At 34.0% G+C, this 14,550-nt stretch overlaps 1 protein-coding gene across 2 annotated transcripts in view; it reads left to right on the top strand.

The window, feature by feature from the left end:
- Positions 1-14,550, top strand: part of uif (sushi, von Willebrand factor type A, EGF and pentraxin domain-containing protein uif) — a 106,337-nt gene that overhangs the window by 50,387 nt on the left and 41,400 nt on the right. For both annotated transcript variants that reach the window (XM_076520535.1, XM_076520534.1), the window contains exon 3: positions 4,760-4,793. In XM_076520535.1, the coding sequence (XP_076376650.1) occupies positions 4,760-4,793 (34 nt within the window). The remainder of the gene's footprint in view (positions 1-4,759; positions 4,794-14,550) is intronic.

Raw genomic sequence — 14,550 nt, 5'->3', positions numbered from 1 at the left:
GACACGATTATTCGAGGCTTGCGGCTCGTTTTTATAATTACCGATTGCCAACAACTATAAAAGCGCGAGGCTCGAATAATCGCGACTCCTGTTGTCAGATCGTCCATTTCTGTTTACATGTTGAGTGAAAAAATTGGAGAGAATTTACTGTACAGTAAATTCCCCCTAATTCACCCTCAGCTTAGAAACAAAAATGGGCAGTTTAGGAAGGCCGTATACCCAGAGCTCCAAGCCCCAATGAAAATGAACTTTTGCGACGGTTGAAGAGATTTTGTGGAATCTGGTAGAAGAAAACGACGAGTTTGATATCGAGGAATGAAGGAAGCACACGATTGCCGTGGCTGCAATTGTCACACGTTCACTGTTGAACACCGTTGCTTCGCCTCGCCTCGCCTCGCCACACCGGCAGCGTTCGTCGGGACTCGCACCTCCCTCAGGAATGCAGTCACCGTTATGTCACTGATATTCCGGTACTCGTACCCGCGGACACGGGTGAAAAGGAGTCGAGAGTCGAGAGTCGGGAGTCGAGAACCCGTCGCAGGTTTCCACGTATGAATCGCGCGAGCCGCTTTCCGTCGAAGATGGGCGCAAAACCGAGATCCGCCGGCAGATTGCCGGCCTTCTTCACTTTCTCCGCCGGGAGGAATAAACAATGCGTCCTCCGTTCGGCCTCCGTTCGACCTCCGACGATCCGGCAGGCCATAGAACGAACTCTCTGCGCTGTTAGTTTTCCAGTATCGTAGGAAGATCATAAGAAGATGCGCAACTGTATGAATGGTGTGCGAGTGCGATTGACAATTGAGCCGTTTATTTTTTAAAGTGGTCTACGACCATTCATTTCAACGTCGAGATATTTTTGGTGTTTTAATAAAATTACAAATATTGGTAATCGGTAGTGTATAATATGGTAGTGTAATGATTTTCTGTTTCTAAGGGTGTTTAAGTTATTAACTTTATTAGCACAGTAAACATTGTTTTACAAAATTACTGAATAAACTTTTCTAATTCTTAAAAAGGCATGAATCCGTGGAAAAATTGAATTTCCCGCGAAATGAGGAGAAATATTTACTATTTTATGTTATAGATTTAAAAAATATTCAACTTCTATTCACTATTAAAGAAATATTACCATTAACATGAATAATATTTTGCAATTCATTGTTCTGCAATTTGCATATGCAAATTGTCGTTTATTCATTGCCGTCTTTGTCCACTCGGCAAAAATTGATGGATATTGGTTGGGAATTGATGTTACACCCACCATATAGCCCTGATCTCGCGCCATCGGATTACCACTTATTTCGATCCCTGGACAACCCCCTTCGTGGTAAAACTTTTAACGATGATGACGCTGTAAAATCTCACTTAACTCAGTTTTTGGCCGAAAAGGATCGGACTTTCTACGAGCGTGGAATTTTCAAGTTGTCAGAGAGCTGGCAAAAGGTCATCGAACTAAATGGAAAATACATTTCAGATTAAACTTCGTTCCAAGTAAAAAAAAATTCTTTATTTCATTGAACAAATCGGCAATTACTTAATTGCCAACCCAATATATATATATATATATGTAACATAACCTTATTCACCTGATCTCTCACCGTCAGATTACCACCTTTTCAGATCGTTAGAGCAATACATTAAGATTTGAAAACATTAACAATTTTGAAGAAGGGAAAACGCACTTGGAAAAGTTTTCCAATGCAAAATCGAAGGACTTTTTTTAAAAAGGAATCGTACAACTGCCTATACTGGCAGCTGGCAAAAGGTGTTAAAAAACGATGGAAATTATTTTGTTGATTAAATTGTAGGATTTATTTAATAAATAAATTTTTATATACATATTGGATTAAGGTTATATATTGGATATTACGCATAGCGTAATTATTTCGGACGAGGAGAGGTTCAATTTGAATAGACCAGACGATTGCCCGTATTATTATCGCGATCTACGAAAAGGGGAAAAATATTGCTTCTCGTCGTCACACATGTGCTGGTTTCTGTTATGATAACGGATGCAGTATATCCTATATCCTATTTCGAAATCGCAGAATTAGTAATAACGGAAGGTTATGTCAAGTTGCCCCAACCCAATATATTTCGTCCTCTTATCCGCTCGCTCTTCTGTTCCAAGGTCGATCCTTCCTTCGGAACGCGCTCCTTTGTTTCCCATAGAAAAAAATCCCTGTATCCACTTTCTTTTTCGCGTTCTAGCAGTCCGTATATCATGCACGGTGTATCTGATTCTCCTTCTTTTACGTAACAGCAGCGGGTCGGTTTCCCGCGATCCTTCCGGGCCTCATCCCGTTTCCCACGCGATTATGGCACCGAGCTGGATTTCGACGTTTCGTCACCGACTAATTGCGCCCGGGCTAATTGCGCGCGGACTCTCGCGGCCGCGTGGAAATCGTCGCGATTTAGGGGAGAAATCTGTGCCGCGAATCGGCACGCAAGGTGTGCGCGGTCTCATGCGCGAAACGGGTCTCGCGAACTCGCCTAATTATGCTGGGATGGAATGGCAAGTGGCACGCACCGAACGATTTATATTTACCTGTGTATCGCAAACCGGCCACTAAATTTTCTAATAGAAAATTCTCTCGGTTCCAGTTTCTCCCGTAAAGTTTCTTGATTTTGGGAGAAAGTCCGTGCACCAACCGGGAATATTATGGTTGACGAGTATAGTAAAGCTTTTCCTGGTTCGTTGAACTAGACGGAGGAGACAGAGAGATCTTGAACCGGTCTGGAGTGAAAATTAGAACGTTAATCAAGATAATATTGTAAATTGTATTACTTTCTCCGACCTATTTCGTTGTTTACTACCTTTGTTATTTTAGAGACGAGTTCGCATACCTGAAAATAATATCTCTAGGGTAAGCGCGTCAATTACTGTGCCACCCCTACCTTGGTTATTTACTTGTATTTAAAAACAACATTATTAAATTATAGATGTAGATTTTTTTAAATAACATTTTATCCGTGATTTTCATAAATAAATCAAAACTTTAACTCAATAAACTTAAGAAACACGTTGCAAATAAGGATGAAAAAATAGAAAAACGATGCTTTGCAAAACAAATAAGCTATCGTCAGTCATAAAACTCGTCTAGATCACAACACAAATTTACTGTAATTCAGTAACTGAAATATGTTGGATTTGTAATAATGTAATTCAAATGATATTGCAAATTACCACTATTAATAATTCATTCACATTCGAGTATATTCTTGTTCTCTCGTTTCAAGGTACATTCTTTCGAAATGTTCTTTCACACTCACCAGTTAGCGTTTTCTACCAACTCCTCAATTCTCAATAAATTAATCATCAAACAAATTCGCGTCTTGTTTTTATAACTGTGCGATGTAACTGAATTGTCTTTCTCGATGCTTGCGTTGATTAATGAGTCAGTTCTCTTATTGCAAACAACGTGTTACATCTAACCTAACTTTCTTGTTCTGTGAAATCGTGTGTAAGCTACACGTGACTTTTTTCCCTTTTTTCAATAATATGATAAATATTGGTGCATACAGGTCGTATCGCATTTTTCCGTACATACAGTAAATTCTCCCTAATTCGGCTCGTTTTTATAATTGTCGACAATCGGCAACAATAAAAACGAGGTGCAACGTTTGAATAATCATATCTCCTCTAATCTATCTCCAAATTGTCCATTTTTGTATAAAACAAAGCATTTATGGACATTCTGTTATACAACTTATATAACAATTATTTATTGCTTGTATAACACACGTCCGAAGTATGTACAGAAAAATGCGGGACACCCTGTATATAATAAATTATAGTAAATTGTTTAATACGGAATATTTGACGTTCTTATATTTTTGTTGTAGGATTATTTATCTAAAACTGAACAGTAACTGAAGCACAGTAATTAGATCAGTGTACAGAAATTGTCACACAGTAACTAGAACAGTGTACAGAGAAATTGATACACAGTAACTAGGAAAGGCTCAGTAACCAACACGCAGAAAACAACAGTTACCCAAAAAATTCGGATGGAAAACATTATTAACGAAACCTCGTCAATCGTTACGTTGAGGATACTACTCATAAACTATAACAAAATTAAAAAGAGGGAGCACATGATTGAAAAAATATCGAGTTTTATCGTTTCGATTATAAACAACAACTATAATTTTTTTTCTTGACCAATAACCATTATCGATGAAGAAAATTGAATTTCGCTCGAATTACGATAAAATTTCGCTCGATGATATAATCGTTATTAGCAATCGAAATGAATCTTCTTCATGAATAACGAATATCGGCACAAGAGAAAATTTTGATTCATTATTTATAATCGTCGCATGTAACCAAAAACATTTGAATCGAACAAATAATTATCCTTCAACTTTTTCCTACTATACTGAAACACATACAATACATATACAAGAAATCGTGCAAAATTTAAGTAAATCCAATCATATTGTGTTTGTAAAACATTACACGTTAGTCGCGTTTATGTAGTTCCAGTGTTAAATTGTATCAACTCATTTTCCCTATGAATTCACAAAATCCATACTCTGGTAGCATTTAATTTCACAAGTGTTCATAAAAACAGTTATAACATTTCTGAAACATAAACCCGAAGTTAGACATGCTCTGTTCGGACGCAAGAAAATTGCAAGATTTATTGCAGCCGGTCAGCAATAAATTGTCCGAAAGTATCTCGAGCGGCGGAAGCTCTCAAAGCAGTCGCATTGTAAACCGTTTTCAATGGAATGGTTTTTCTCTTTGTTGCAGGTTCCTGCCACGAATGTCTTCACCTGTCCGAACGGTGAGTAACGTCGAAAAATCTGTCTAATTTTCTATAAAAACCGGGCCAGGTAACAGCTCCGGTGAACCTTCGGCTGTCTTGAAAAGGTTACAACAGATGAACAGCTCCTGTACCTGGCCAGGTATACTGGCGAACATGTGGACCGAGGTCAGGCTTTGGGTCGGCTTCGGCCTGTTTCGGATTGTGAAAATTTGGACCAGTTGTTCCATCGGCATAGTGTACATATAATTCTTTCCACAGTCTTTTTGAAATTTATTTTCTTCTTGGAAAGTGAATGATCTCAAACTTTTCACAATTAAATACAATCCCAGGATATTGCTAAATTGATTATTCTCTTCTGCAAATGTGCATTGTAAAAAGTAAAATTATACGATTGTTCCATCGGTATAGTGCGCACATAATTCTTTCCATAGTCTTTTTAAAATTTATATTTTTCTCGTAAAATAAATGATCTCAAACTCTTCACAATTAAATACAATCCGAGGATATATTGCTAAATTGATTATTCTCTTCTGCTTTGCAAATGTGCATTGTAAAAAGTAAAATTATACGATTGTTCCATCGGTATAGTGCGCACATTTATTCTTTCCATAGTCTTTTTAAAATATATATTTTTCTCGTAAAATAAATGATCTCAAACTCTTCACAATTAAATACAAACCGAGGACATGACTGAATTGAATATTCTCTTCTGCTTTGCAATTGTGCATTGCAAAAAATAAAATTATATACGAATTAGGGCAATGGAGCCAATTATTGTGCCTGTTGGAGGACTTCAGGAATTCGATTGATAATTCTTAAGAACTTAAAAGTTTTCAAAGTTTCTTTTATCGATACAAATTTTCTCCTAAAACAAACATTAAATCTCGTTTATGCAGGGCGAGTCCCATAACATGACGAGCTCAAATTTGTAATTTATAATTTACAAATTTTTAATTTACAAATTTATAATTTACAAATTTACAAGTTACAAATTTACGATTTACAAATTTACAATTTACAATTTACAAATTTACAAATTTACAAACTTACAACTTACAACTTACAAACTTACAACTTACAAACTTACGACTTACAAATTTACGATTTACAAATTTACAACTTCCAAACTTACAACTTACAAACTTACAACTTCCAAACTTACAACTTCCAAATTTACAACTTCCAAACTTACAACTTACAAACTTACAACTTACAAACTTACAACTTACAAACTTACAACTTACAAACTTACAAACTTACAACTTACAAACTTACAACTTCCAAACTTACAACTTACAAATTTACAACTTACAAACTTACAACTTACAAGTTACAAACTTACAACTTACAAGTTACAAACTTACAACTTACAAATTTACAATTTACAATTTACAAATTCACGATTTATAATTTACAATTTACAATCTACAAGTCACAATTCACAATTTACAATTTCATCAATTGGGTATAAATCAAAAATTTTGATGCGTCTTATACGATAAAGAAAAAGTGAATTATGCTCGAAAATAAACGCAAAGCACAGTAATTGTCTACCACGCGTTAGCTGGCTCCGCAACTCCTAGCTACAATTACGAATAACGCGTTCGCATGATCGTTCCGTAGAAGCTCCAAGGCGTGGCACGTACGGCGAATAAATCACGCGAGGGACAATGCGGATAAGAGTTCGGCGATTCGTAACGATGCTCCACTTTTCCTCGTTACGGCCAGTGCAATTAAGTAGGTTGCACGTATCGGTACGAAGCTCCTTGATTCTTAACCGCGTTCTGCATTCGAGACAATTCGAATTCGATCGACGGGGATCTTTCTCTCGGGTGAAAGAGGGAGACACCGAGATTGCGGAATCATGGCAGGAGAATGTTCCATTCTTTTTTCACCGGTAGACGAATACAACTTTATTTTAGTGCCGGTTGGCCTCTTGGTCGCGCAGGCCTTGGAGACGTTTTGTTTGGCTTTTAATCTTCGAAGGTCTTGCCAACCGAGACACAAAAAGCATAATGACATTGTAAACCCGTTTAATTCACCGTATCGACGCCCGCTGCTCGCGGAACGGTGTTATTGAAAGCGACTCGTGGCCCTAATGAGCACCGAGCAAGATAAAAACGACAGCGGTTGTTTGGAAAAATATCACATCGGGGTTTGCGTGTTTCGATGATTGCGAAGCGCCTATGTCGATTGATGCTCGATTGCAAAACATGCGCGGACACGGCTCCTGATAATACAATAAGTAGACCGCATAAATGTTATGGATTTAATTGTTTTCGGTGTCAGTTCTGGGGAACAGAAATTATTGTACCAATTATATAATTAATATTATTATACAATAATATAATATTATTATTATTATGCAATAATATAATATTATTATTATACAATAATATTCAATAGATATTGTATATTTTATTACAATATATAATATTACAATATTAAATTGTAACATTTTATTATTCAATATTTCACGTATTTATTGTCAACAATGAGCAGATGAAATTTGGATTTATTCATGTCGGAGGAAATTTTTAGGAACGTAATTTTAATTTGGTTGTTTTTTCTTGTAGCTAATGCAGATCATTTTTATTTTGGATAAAATTCTGCAGACTATTTTTATTGTAATATTATATATTGATTACAATATTATATATATATATGATTACAATAATATAATATTATTATTTATTAAAAATATACAATAAAATATTGAATATTATTGTATAATAATAATATTATATTATTGTATAATAATATTATATTATTGTAAAATGATATTAATTATGTAATTGTATAATTATATTATATTATATTATATATAATACAATAATATTGAATATCGATGTATTCGAAAATATTCGATCATTTTAATTTACTCGAAAGATTGCTTAGGCTTCCATAAATTGAGACGTGGTTAGGCGCAGCGTGCTCGGACGTTCGGAGTGAAAAGTTTGGCACACCCAGTATAAACAATAAAATGCCTGGAGCGGTACATTAACAAGCATTGGATTCCCCAAACGGTACTTCAAGACGCGTTGAAATCTCTTCGATACTTCGGCGCGCATTAAAATCCTCGAACCGTTTCCACAACGCGTGCAAACGTGAAATTTATATATGTATGTATACGCATATAGCGTAGGAATCACGTATAAAGGTATGATTGGTATTCATTAAAAGGAACAAAATGAAAATATATTTATTAATAACGAATGGTGAACACGTCTTCGATGTATGGTACTCGCGCGCGCACACGTTTTGCTCTTTCTCTCGATCTTCCTTTCATACTCGTTCACATTCCCTCGATATATTACGACTCTTTCATGCTTCATAGAAAGGCACACACACACACATGCATGCATATAGGGTGCTACCAGATGGATGGCACCATCGAGCAAGGGATGATTCTACGTGCGAAAATAAGTCGAGAAAAAGGAATAAGATTTTTCCGTTTGAAGCTTCGCTGCGTTAGGAAGGTGTATAAATGTATGTTTGGGCAAATATACAGGGTGTCCCAAAATTATTGTACAAGCGAGAAATGTGGGGATCCTGAGGTCATTTGAAGTGACTTTTTCCTTTACAAAAATTTTCTCCGAGGCACCGTTCACGAGAGTTATTAATTAAAAACAGTGACCAATGAGAGGCGAGATCAGCTGACGCGAGGCGGCCGAGCCAATGAGCGGTCGAAGCACAGTTCCGCTCATTGGCTCGGCCTAATGTTAACTGTTTGCAAGAAAAGCGCGAACACCCTGTATAACCAAAAACTCATTTCCAAATCTTCAACGAACTACAGTCAATTCTCTCTAAATAACTATTTTACAGACACTTCGAATTAGTAGTGCGCTCTCTGTGCGCCTCGTGCGCGCATCTGCACCCTACTTTTCTCCGAGATGGTATATGATAAATTTATAATTCAACGTAAACGTTAAAAGAACTCAAGCACGTCCACGTGTTATTTTCAACTCACTTAAATTACTACAGAGAGATCTAATTGTGTTTTTATCGCTGCAATTGTCGAATATATTTTTGATTTTACACAAACATCCGCAGTATACTTATAACGCATATCGTGACATTAGAAGAACAAATTATAATATTAGAAAAATAAGTTCCTCAATATTTTTCATATTTTATAAGAGGATACGTTGCATTTAACGCCACGTTGTAATTTGACGAGTCTCTGACTCGATGATGGAGATTTCTAGTAATGCAATATAATTCTCCCTAATTGACAGTTACCGATTGTCAACAACCATAAAAAAAACGAGCCGCGAGGTTCGAATGATCGTATCTCCATTTCCGAAATTGTCCATTTTTGTGCAGAATCTGAGCGTCAGTTACGGCGAATTTACAGTTCTCGCCTGAAACGAATCATTTTCAAGCGTTTCCCGAGTCGTTCCCAGCATCTGCCACTAGAAAGTAGCCAGCGAGTGTGAAATCCATTTGTTCCGGCTGTCTATTAGCCGTCGAGGATCTAGGGTGCATTTATCCCGGACAGGATCCGTCTCCACCCCCCGGGAACCCTTCGTAACGGGGAACCGCCTGCACCGGCCGTGGCGAGGATCGCGGCCCGAAAATCTCGACCTGCTGCACAATAATGGCATACCGATGCCAAGAGATCACGCAGGTAGGTTGCAACGGGCGCAACAGGACGGAGAGGAAGGCCGAGAAACGAGACGGCATTCCTAAACCGTGAATCCTTCTCCTTCTCCCGCGTTCTTGTCGGTCGCCGAGGCGCATCCAACGACGTCCTACGGGAACGGATCCTAAAAATACACCTCGCGAATTCGCGTCACGGTTATCCACCTTGCACGGGGAATCTTCAACCGGTGTACACCGTATGGCAAAAGTTTGCACGAGCTGCCATTAGGCCGGCGCACGCGAAATGGCGGACTCTCGTTGTGAATGGGAGCTAATTAGTGGCTCTAGATGGCTGAGAGGAGCGCGCTCCGCGCTCTTAGATGGCAGATAGTCAATTAACGCTGCAACTAACGAACAAGCACCGGGCACATTTCGTTTGAAATAGGATAACAATTCCTTGAAATAATCCGATTACTGCTGGTACTTTGTTGTTTCGATTTCGCAGATAGTGCGTATGTTATTTTCAAATAATTCATTCGAATCGAATATATATTATATACAATATATTTATTATTTATATATATAATAATTATATATTACATATTATTATATATATTATAATATATAATTATTATTTTCAAATAATTCATTCGAATTGAAAATATACATATATTACTATATATTATTATATTATAATATATAGTAATATATGTATATTTTATATATATATATATCTTAATTTCAACTTAATATAAAAAAAATTAAATATAAATAATAATAATATATAATTAAATATTTCGAATTAATTATTTGAAAATATTATATATATATGTGATTATTAAATTGAAAATAATTGCGAATATTAAATTGAAATTGAGATTATTCGAATAAAAAATTATTTTCAAATAATTCATTCGAATCGAAAACATATATATGTTTTATGAATAATCTTTCATTTCAATTATTCGCGCGAATAAAATAACAAGTAATTTGACATAAGATCGGTCCCATATGAGTGACACTAATTTTTTACCAATTTTGAAAAATTTTGAACGAAAGTAGGCAATTTGGGAAGATAATCAATTTGTTGTTAATCAGCAATCTTCCAAAATTATCCATTTTTGTTTACAAGCTCGGGGACAACTTGAGAGAATTTACTGTGCTCTACAATTCATGCACTGTTTTCATTTTGTGATTTTTTAATCTATATTTTAACACTTTCGAAGAAAAAAGATCGTTAGTAAAGAACAATTCCTCTTCTACGTGATATTATTTCAAAATCTTCATCCTTATTTTGACAATGTTCGATTATAACATTGTAATATGTTTGTAATTGTGATATGTTTATTTTAATATTTTTAATATGTTTACAAATTAATTGAAAAATTGAATTGAGAAGTGCTGACAAAGGAACTGCAATTAGAGGTTATAGCCTGAACGCGCAACCGATTAATAAACTTTTCAAAAATAGCTTTACACAGAATATTCTTCTATGTATCGAAAGTAATATGAAAATTATCGTGATTTCGCGAAACGAAGTGCTAATAATAAATAACTTCGACTCGAGCGATAACTTAGCACTTAGGACATTCGTGCATGTGGAAAATATGAGACGGCAACCGGTTTGCACAAGTAAAGTTTATTTCATAAACATAACCTTTTACAAGCCCGCGGAATGTCGTAGATTCTGGATTTGTGAAATTGTAGAAGGTGATTAAGAAAATTCGGTAAAACTTCGTCGAGGTGCAGCGGCTCTTATTAATATTCGGACACCGTTTAAAACGGAATAACTGTTTTGAAACGGGACTGAATGACGTGAATTTTTTTTTTTTTAGATTGCGGTGAGGCCAGTTTACTAGACCAGAACTAGAATGCTTGTTTTAAAATTATGCTATTGCTTAGGATGACGAAAGAGGATAAAAAACTCTGGTTTCTTAACCTTTTCATCTGAGCCTAGAACGAAAATTTAAAAAATGCCTTTCGTAGATTTTTGTAATTTATATGTGTGCTGAATATTTGATCGAAATTGGCTAACCTAGAATTAAAAGATTTCAAAAACTGCACTTTTTTATGGTTACAGTGAATTCTCTCATATTGTCCCTCAGCTTGTAAATAAAAATGGACAATTTGGAAAAAGGAGACACGATTGTTTTATACAATTTTATATTTGGCGATTGTTAATAATTATAAAATAATCGTAACTTCTCTTCCCAAATTGTCCATTTTTGTTTACAAGCTGAGGGACATTTGGAGAGAATTTATCGTATTCGTCGAAAGTGTTAAAAATCGGGACAAAACTGCGATTTTCGCGATCTTTAATTATTTACAGCTCCTATCAAGGTCAGGCGATTTCAATTAAATTTTCAGCGTGTATATAAATTGCCGAATTTTGTACAAAACGCATTGTTTAAATTTTCGTTACAAACCCAGATAAAAAAGATAGGTAATGAGAGCTTTTTATTCTCTTTTACCATTTCAAGCAATAGCAAAATTAAAAAAGAAGCATTTTAGTCATTTTTTAATAGATTAATCCCTCTATCATCCAAAAAAGAAGAATTCAAATTGTTCAAATTGTTTTAGTTATCGTCAAATAGATTAATCCCTCTATTATCTAAAAAAGAAGAATTCAAATTGTTCAAATTGTTTTAGTTATCGTCAAATAGATTAATCCCCCTATTATCTAAAAAAGAAAAATTCAAATTGTTTTAGTTATCGTCAAATAGATTAATCCCTCTATTATCTAAAAAAGAAAGATTCAAATTATTCAAATTATTTTAGTCATTGTCAAATAGATTAATCCCTCTATTATCTAAAAAAGAAAGATTCAAATTATTCAAATTATTTTAGTCATTGTCAAATAGATTAATCCCTCTATCACCTAAGAAAGAAAAATTCAAATTGTTCAAATTGTTTTAGTTATCGTCAAATAGATTAATCCCCCTATTATCTAAAAAAGAAAAATTCAAATCGTTCAAATTGTTTTAGTTATCGCGTCAAATAGATTAATCCCTCTATCATTTAAAAGAGGAAAATTCAAATTGTTTTAGTTATCGTCAAATAGATTAATCCCTCTATCATATAAAAAAGGAAAATTCAAATTGTTTTAGTTATCGTCAAATAGATTAATCCCTCTATCATCTAAAAAAGGAAAATTCAAATTGTTTTAGTTATCGTCAAATAGATTAATCCCTCTATTATCTAAAAAAGAAAGATTCAAATTATTCAAATTATTTTAGTCATTGTCAAATAGATTAATCCCTCTATCACCTAAGAAAGAAAAATTCAAATTGTTCAAATTGTTTTAGTTATCGTCAAATAGATTAATCCCCCTATTATCTAAAAAAGAAAAATTCAAATCGTTCAAATTGTTTCAGTTATCGTCAAATAGATTAATCCCTCTATCATCTAAAAAAGGAAAATTCAAATTGTTTTAGTTATCGTCAAATAGATTAATCCCTCTATCATCTAAAAAAGAAAAATTCAAATTGTTTAGTCCAGGTTTAAAACAGTTATTCTGTTTTAAATGGTGTCCGAATATTAAGAGTCATTGTACATGGAACTGGCTGTGTGATATTTCGAGCAGCGCGACCACCAAACTTTTGAACGGTACTGTGTATGTACATTTACATACACACGTATGTACACACTTTTCGCCGGAACGGGATTCCAAAAAGTGGAGCATACGGAACGCTCTCGCGACAGATCGTCCGTTGTGTCGTGTCTCGGATCCTGTCCGGCTGTTTGCGTTGGATTTTAGTGTGCTACGTATAAACAGGATGCTCCTGAAACTAACGAGCGAACCTCAAAGCCCGCTTTATTCGTTTTGGAGAGGATGAAGAACGCAGAAACATGTGACATTATTCGATGTCAAATTTAATTTAATTGATTTAAATTTTAATTTTATTTAATTAATTCTTTTTTATTTGATTAAATTTTATTTAGTTGATTTTCCGTTACAAGTGTAATTATTAGACCGTTGGTCTCTGTGCAAATGAAAAATAGTTTTTGTCTAATTGCAAGACGTGGGAGCCAAGCGCAATGTTAGTTATTACTTAAATGATTTTGATATGTTGTAATTAACGTGTCAACATTTTTAGATTTCTTTAATTTTGTTACTATATCTTGAGTTTCACCTATACATTTTTCCTATAAATAGATAAAATCTGCAGTCTAATAATTATAATATAGAGAGTGCGGATGTTTTTTTGCAATATTTATATGTCGAAATATACAAAATATATGCAAGATTAATGCAAGATATTATATATTCAGGAATATGAAATTATATCTTTATATTTTTTGAATTTTTATATTGAATATTTCATTCAATATTTATATTGAAATAAATCTTTATGCCAATTGCTTTATTATCTCCACCATTTACTACTATTTTCTACTGCTACTACTACAACTGTACTTGCTACTATTTACCGGAATTTGCATCATAATGTGTTACGATTATTTTTTCTATATTTTCTATAATTGTTGCCTTTCATCACATAAAATTAATTTAATGTTCTTTCAACATCACAGGATATGATAGAAGCATACGTATATTTTTTCCAATATTGTGCTGTTACTTCATCTATAATCTTAGTGATTACATCACTTAAGATGTTATTAACACTAGATTTATGGAACCCGTCAAAATGACGGATCACTAATTTTTTAATTTACGATTATTCATATCACGAAGATACATTTATCAGTTATTCATTCAATTCATATGTTACTTACGGCAAATGTTACAACAACACTTGTTAAAGATCAGAGTAAATGTCTTATTGTTACCTTTATAAACTGTTGTTTTTTTGTGCTCCGTAAATCTAGTGTGTTAACACCAAAACTACCGAGCCCTAAACGCGACTAGTGCATATTGTTTTATAATAATGTTGAGACTGGATTTATTTAAACGTCCTATGATTTTTTTATTTTATATATTTATATATATTTGTTTATATATATTTATATATAAAAATTAAGCTCTAAATAAGCTCTAAATAAAATATATAAATATATATATAAATAATAATAAATAAATATATATATACATATATATAATAATAAATATATAAATATATATATAAATAATAATAAATATATATATATATATATATATATATATATATATATATAATAATAAATATATATATTATAGTCAGTCAATTTTGGTAGTTCTAGTGTTAAGCTC

The sequence above is a fragment of the Megalopta genalis genome, chromosome 3, assembly GCF_051020955.1.
Source record: "Megalopta genalis isolate 19385.01 chromosome 3, iyMegGena1_principal, whole genome shotgun sequence".
NCBI lineage: Eukaryota > Metazoa > Arthropoda > Insecta > Hymenoptera > Halictidae > Megalopta > Megalopta genalis.
Note: the sequence above shows the minus strand (reverse complement) of the source record. Positions and strands in the feature narration are given on the sequence as shown.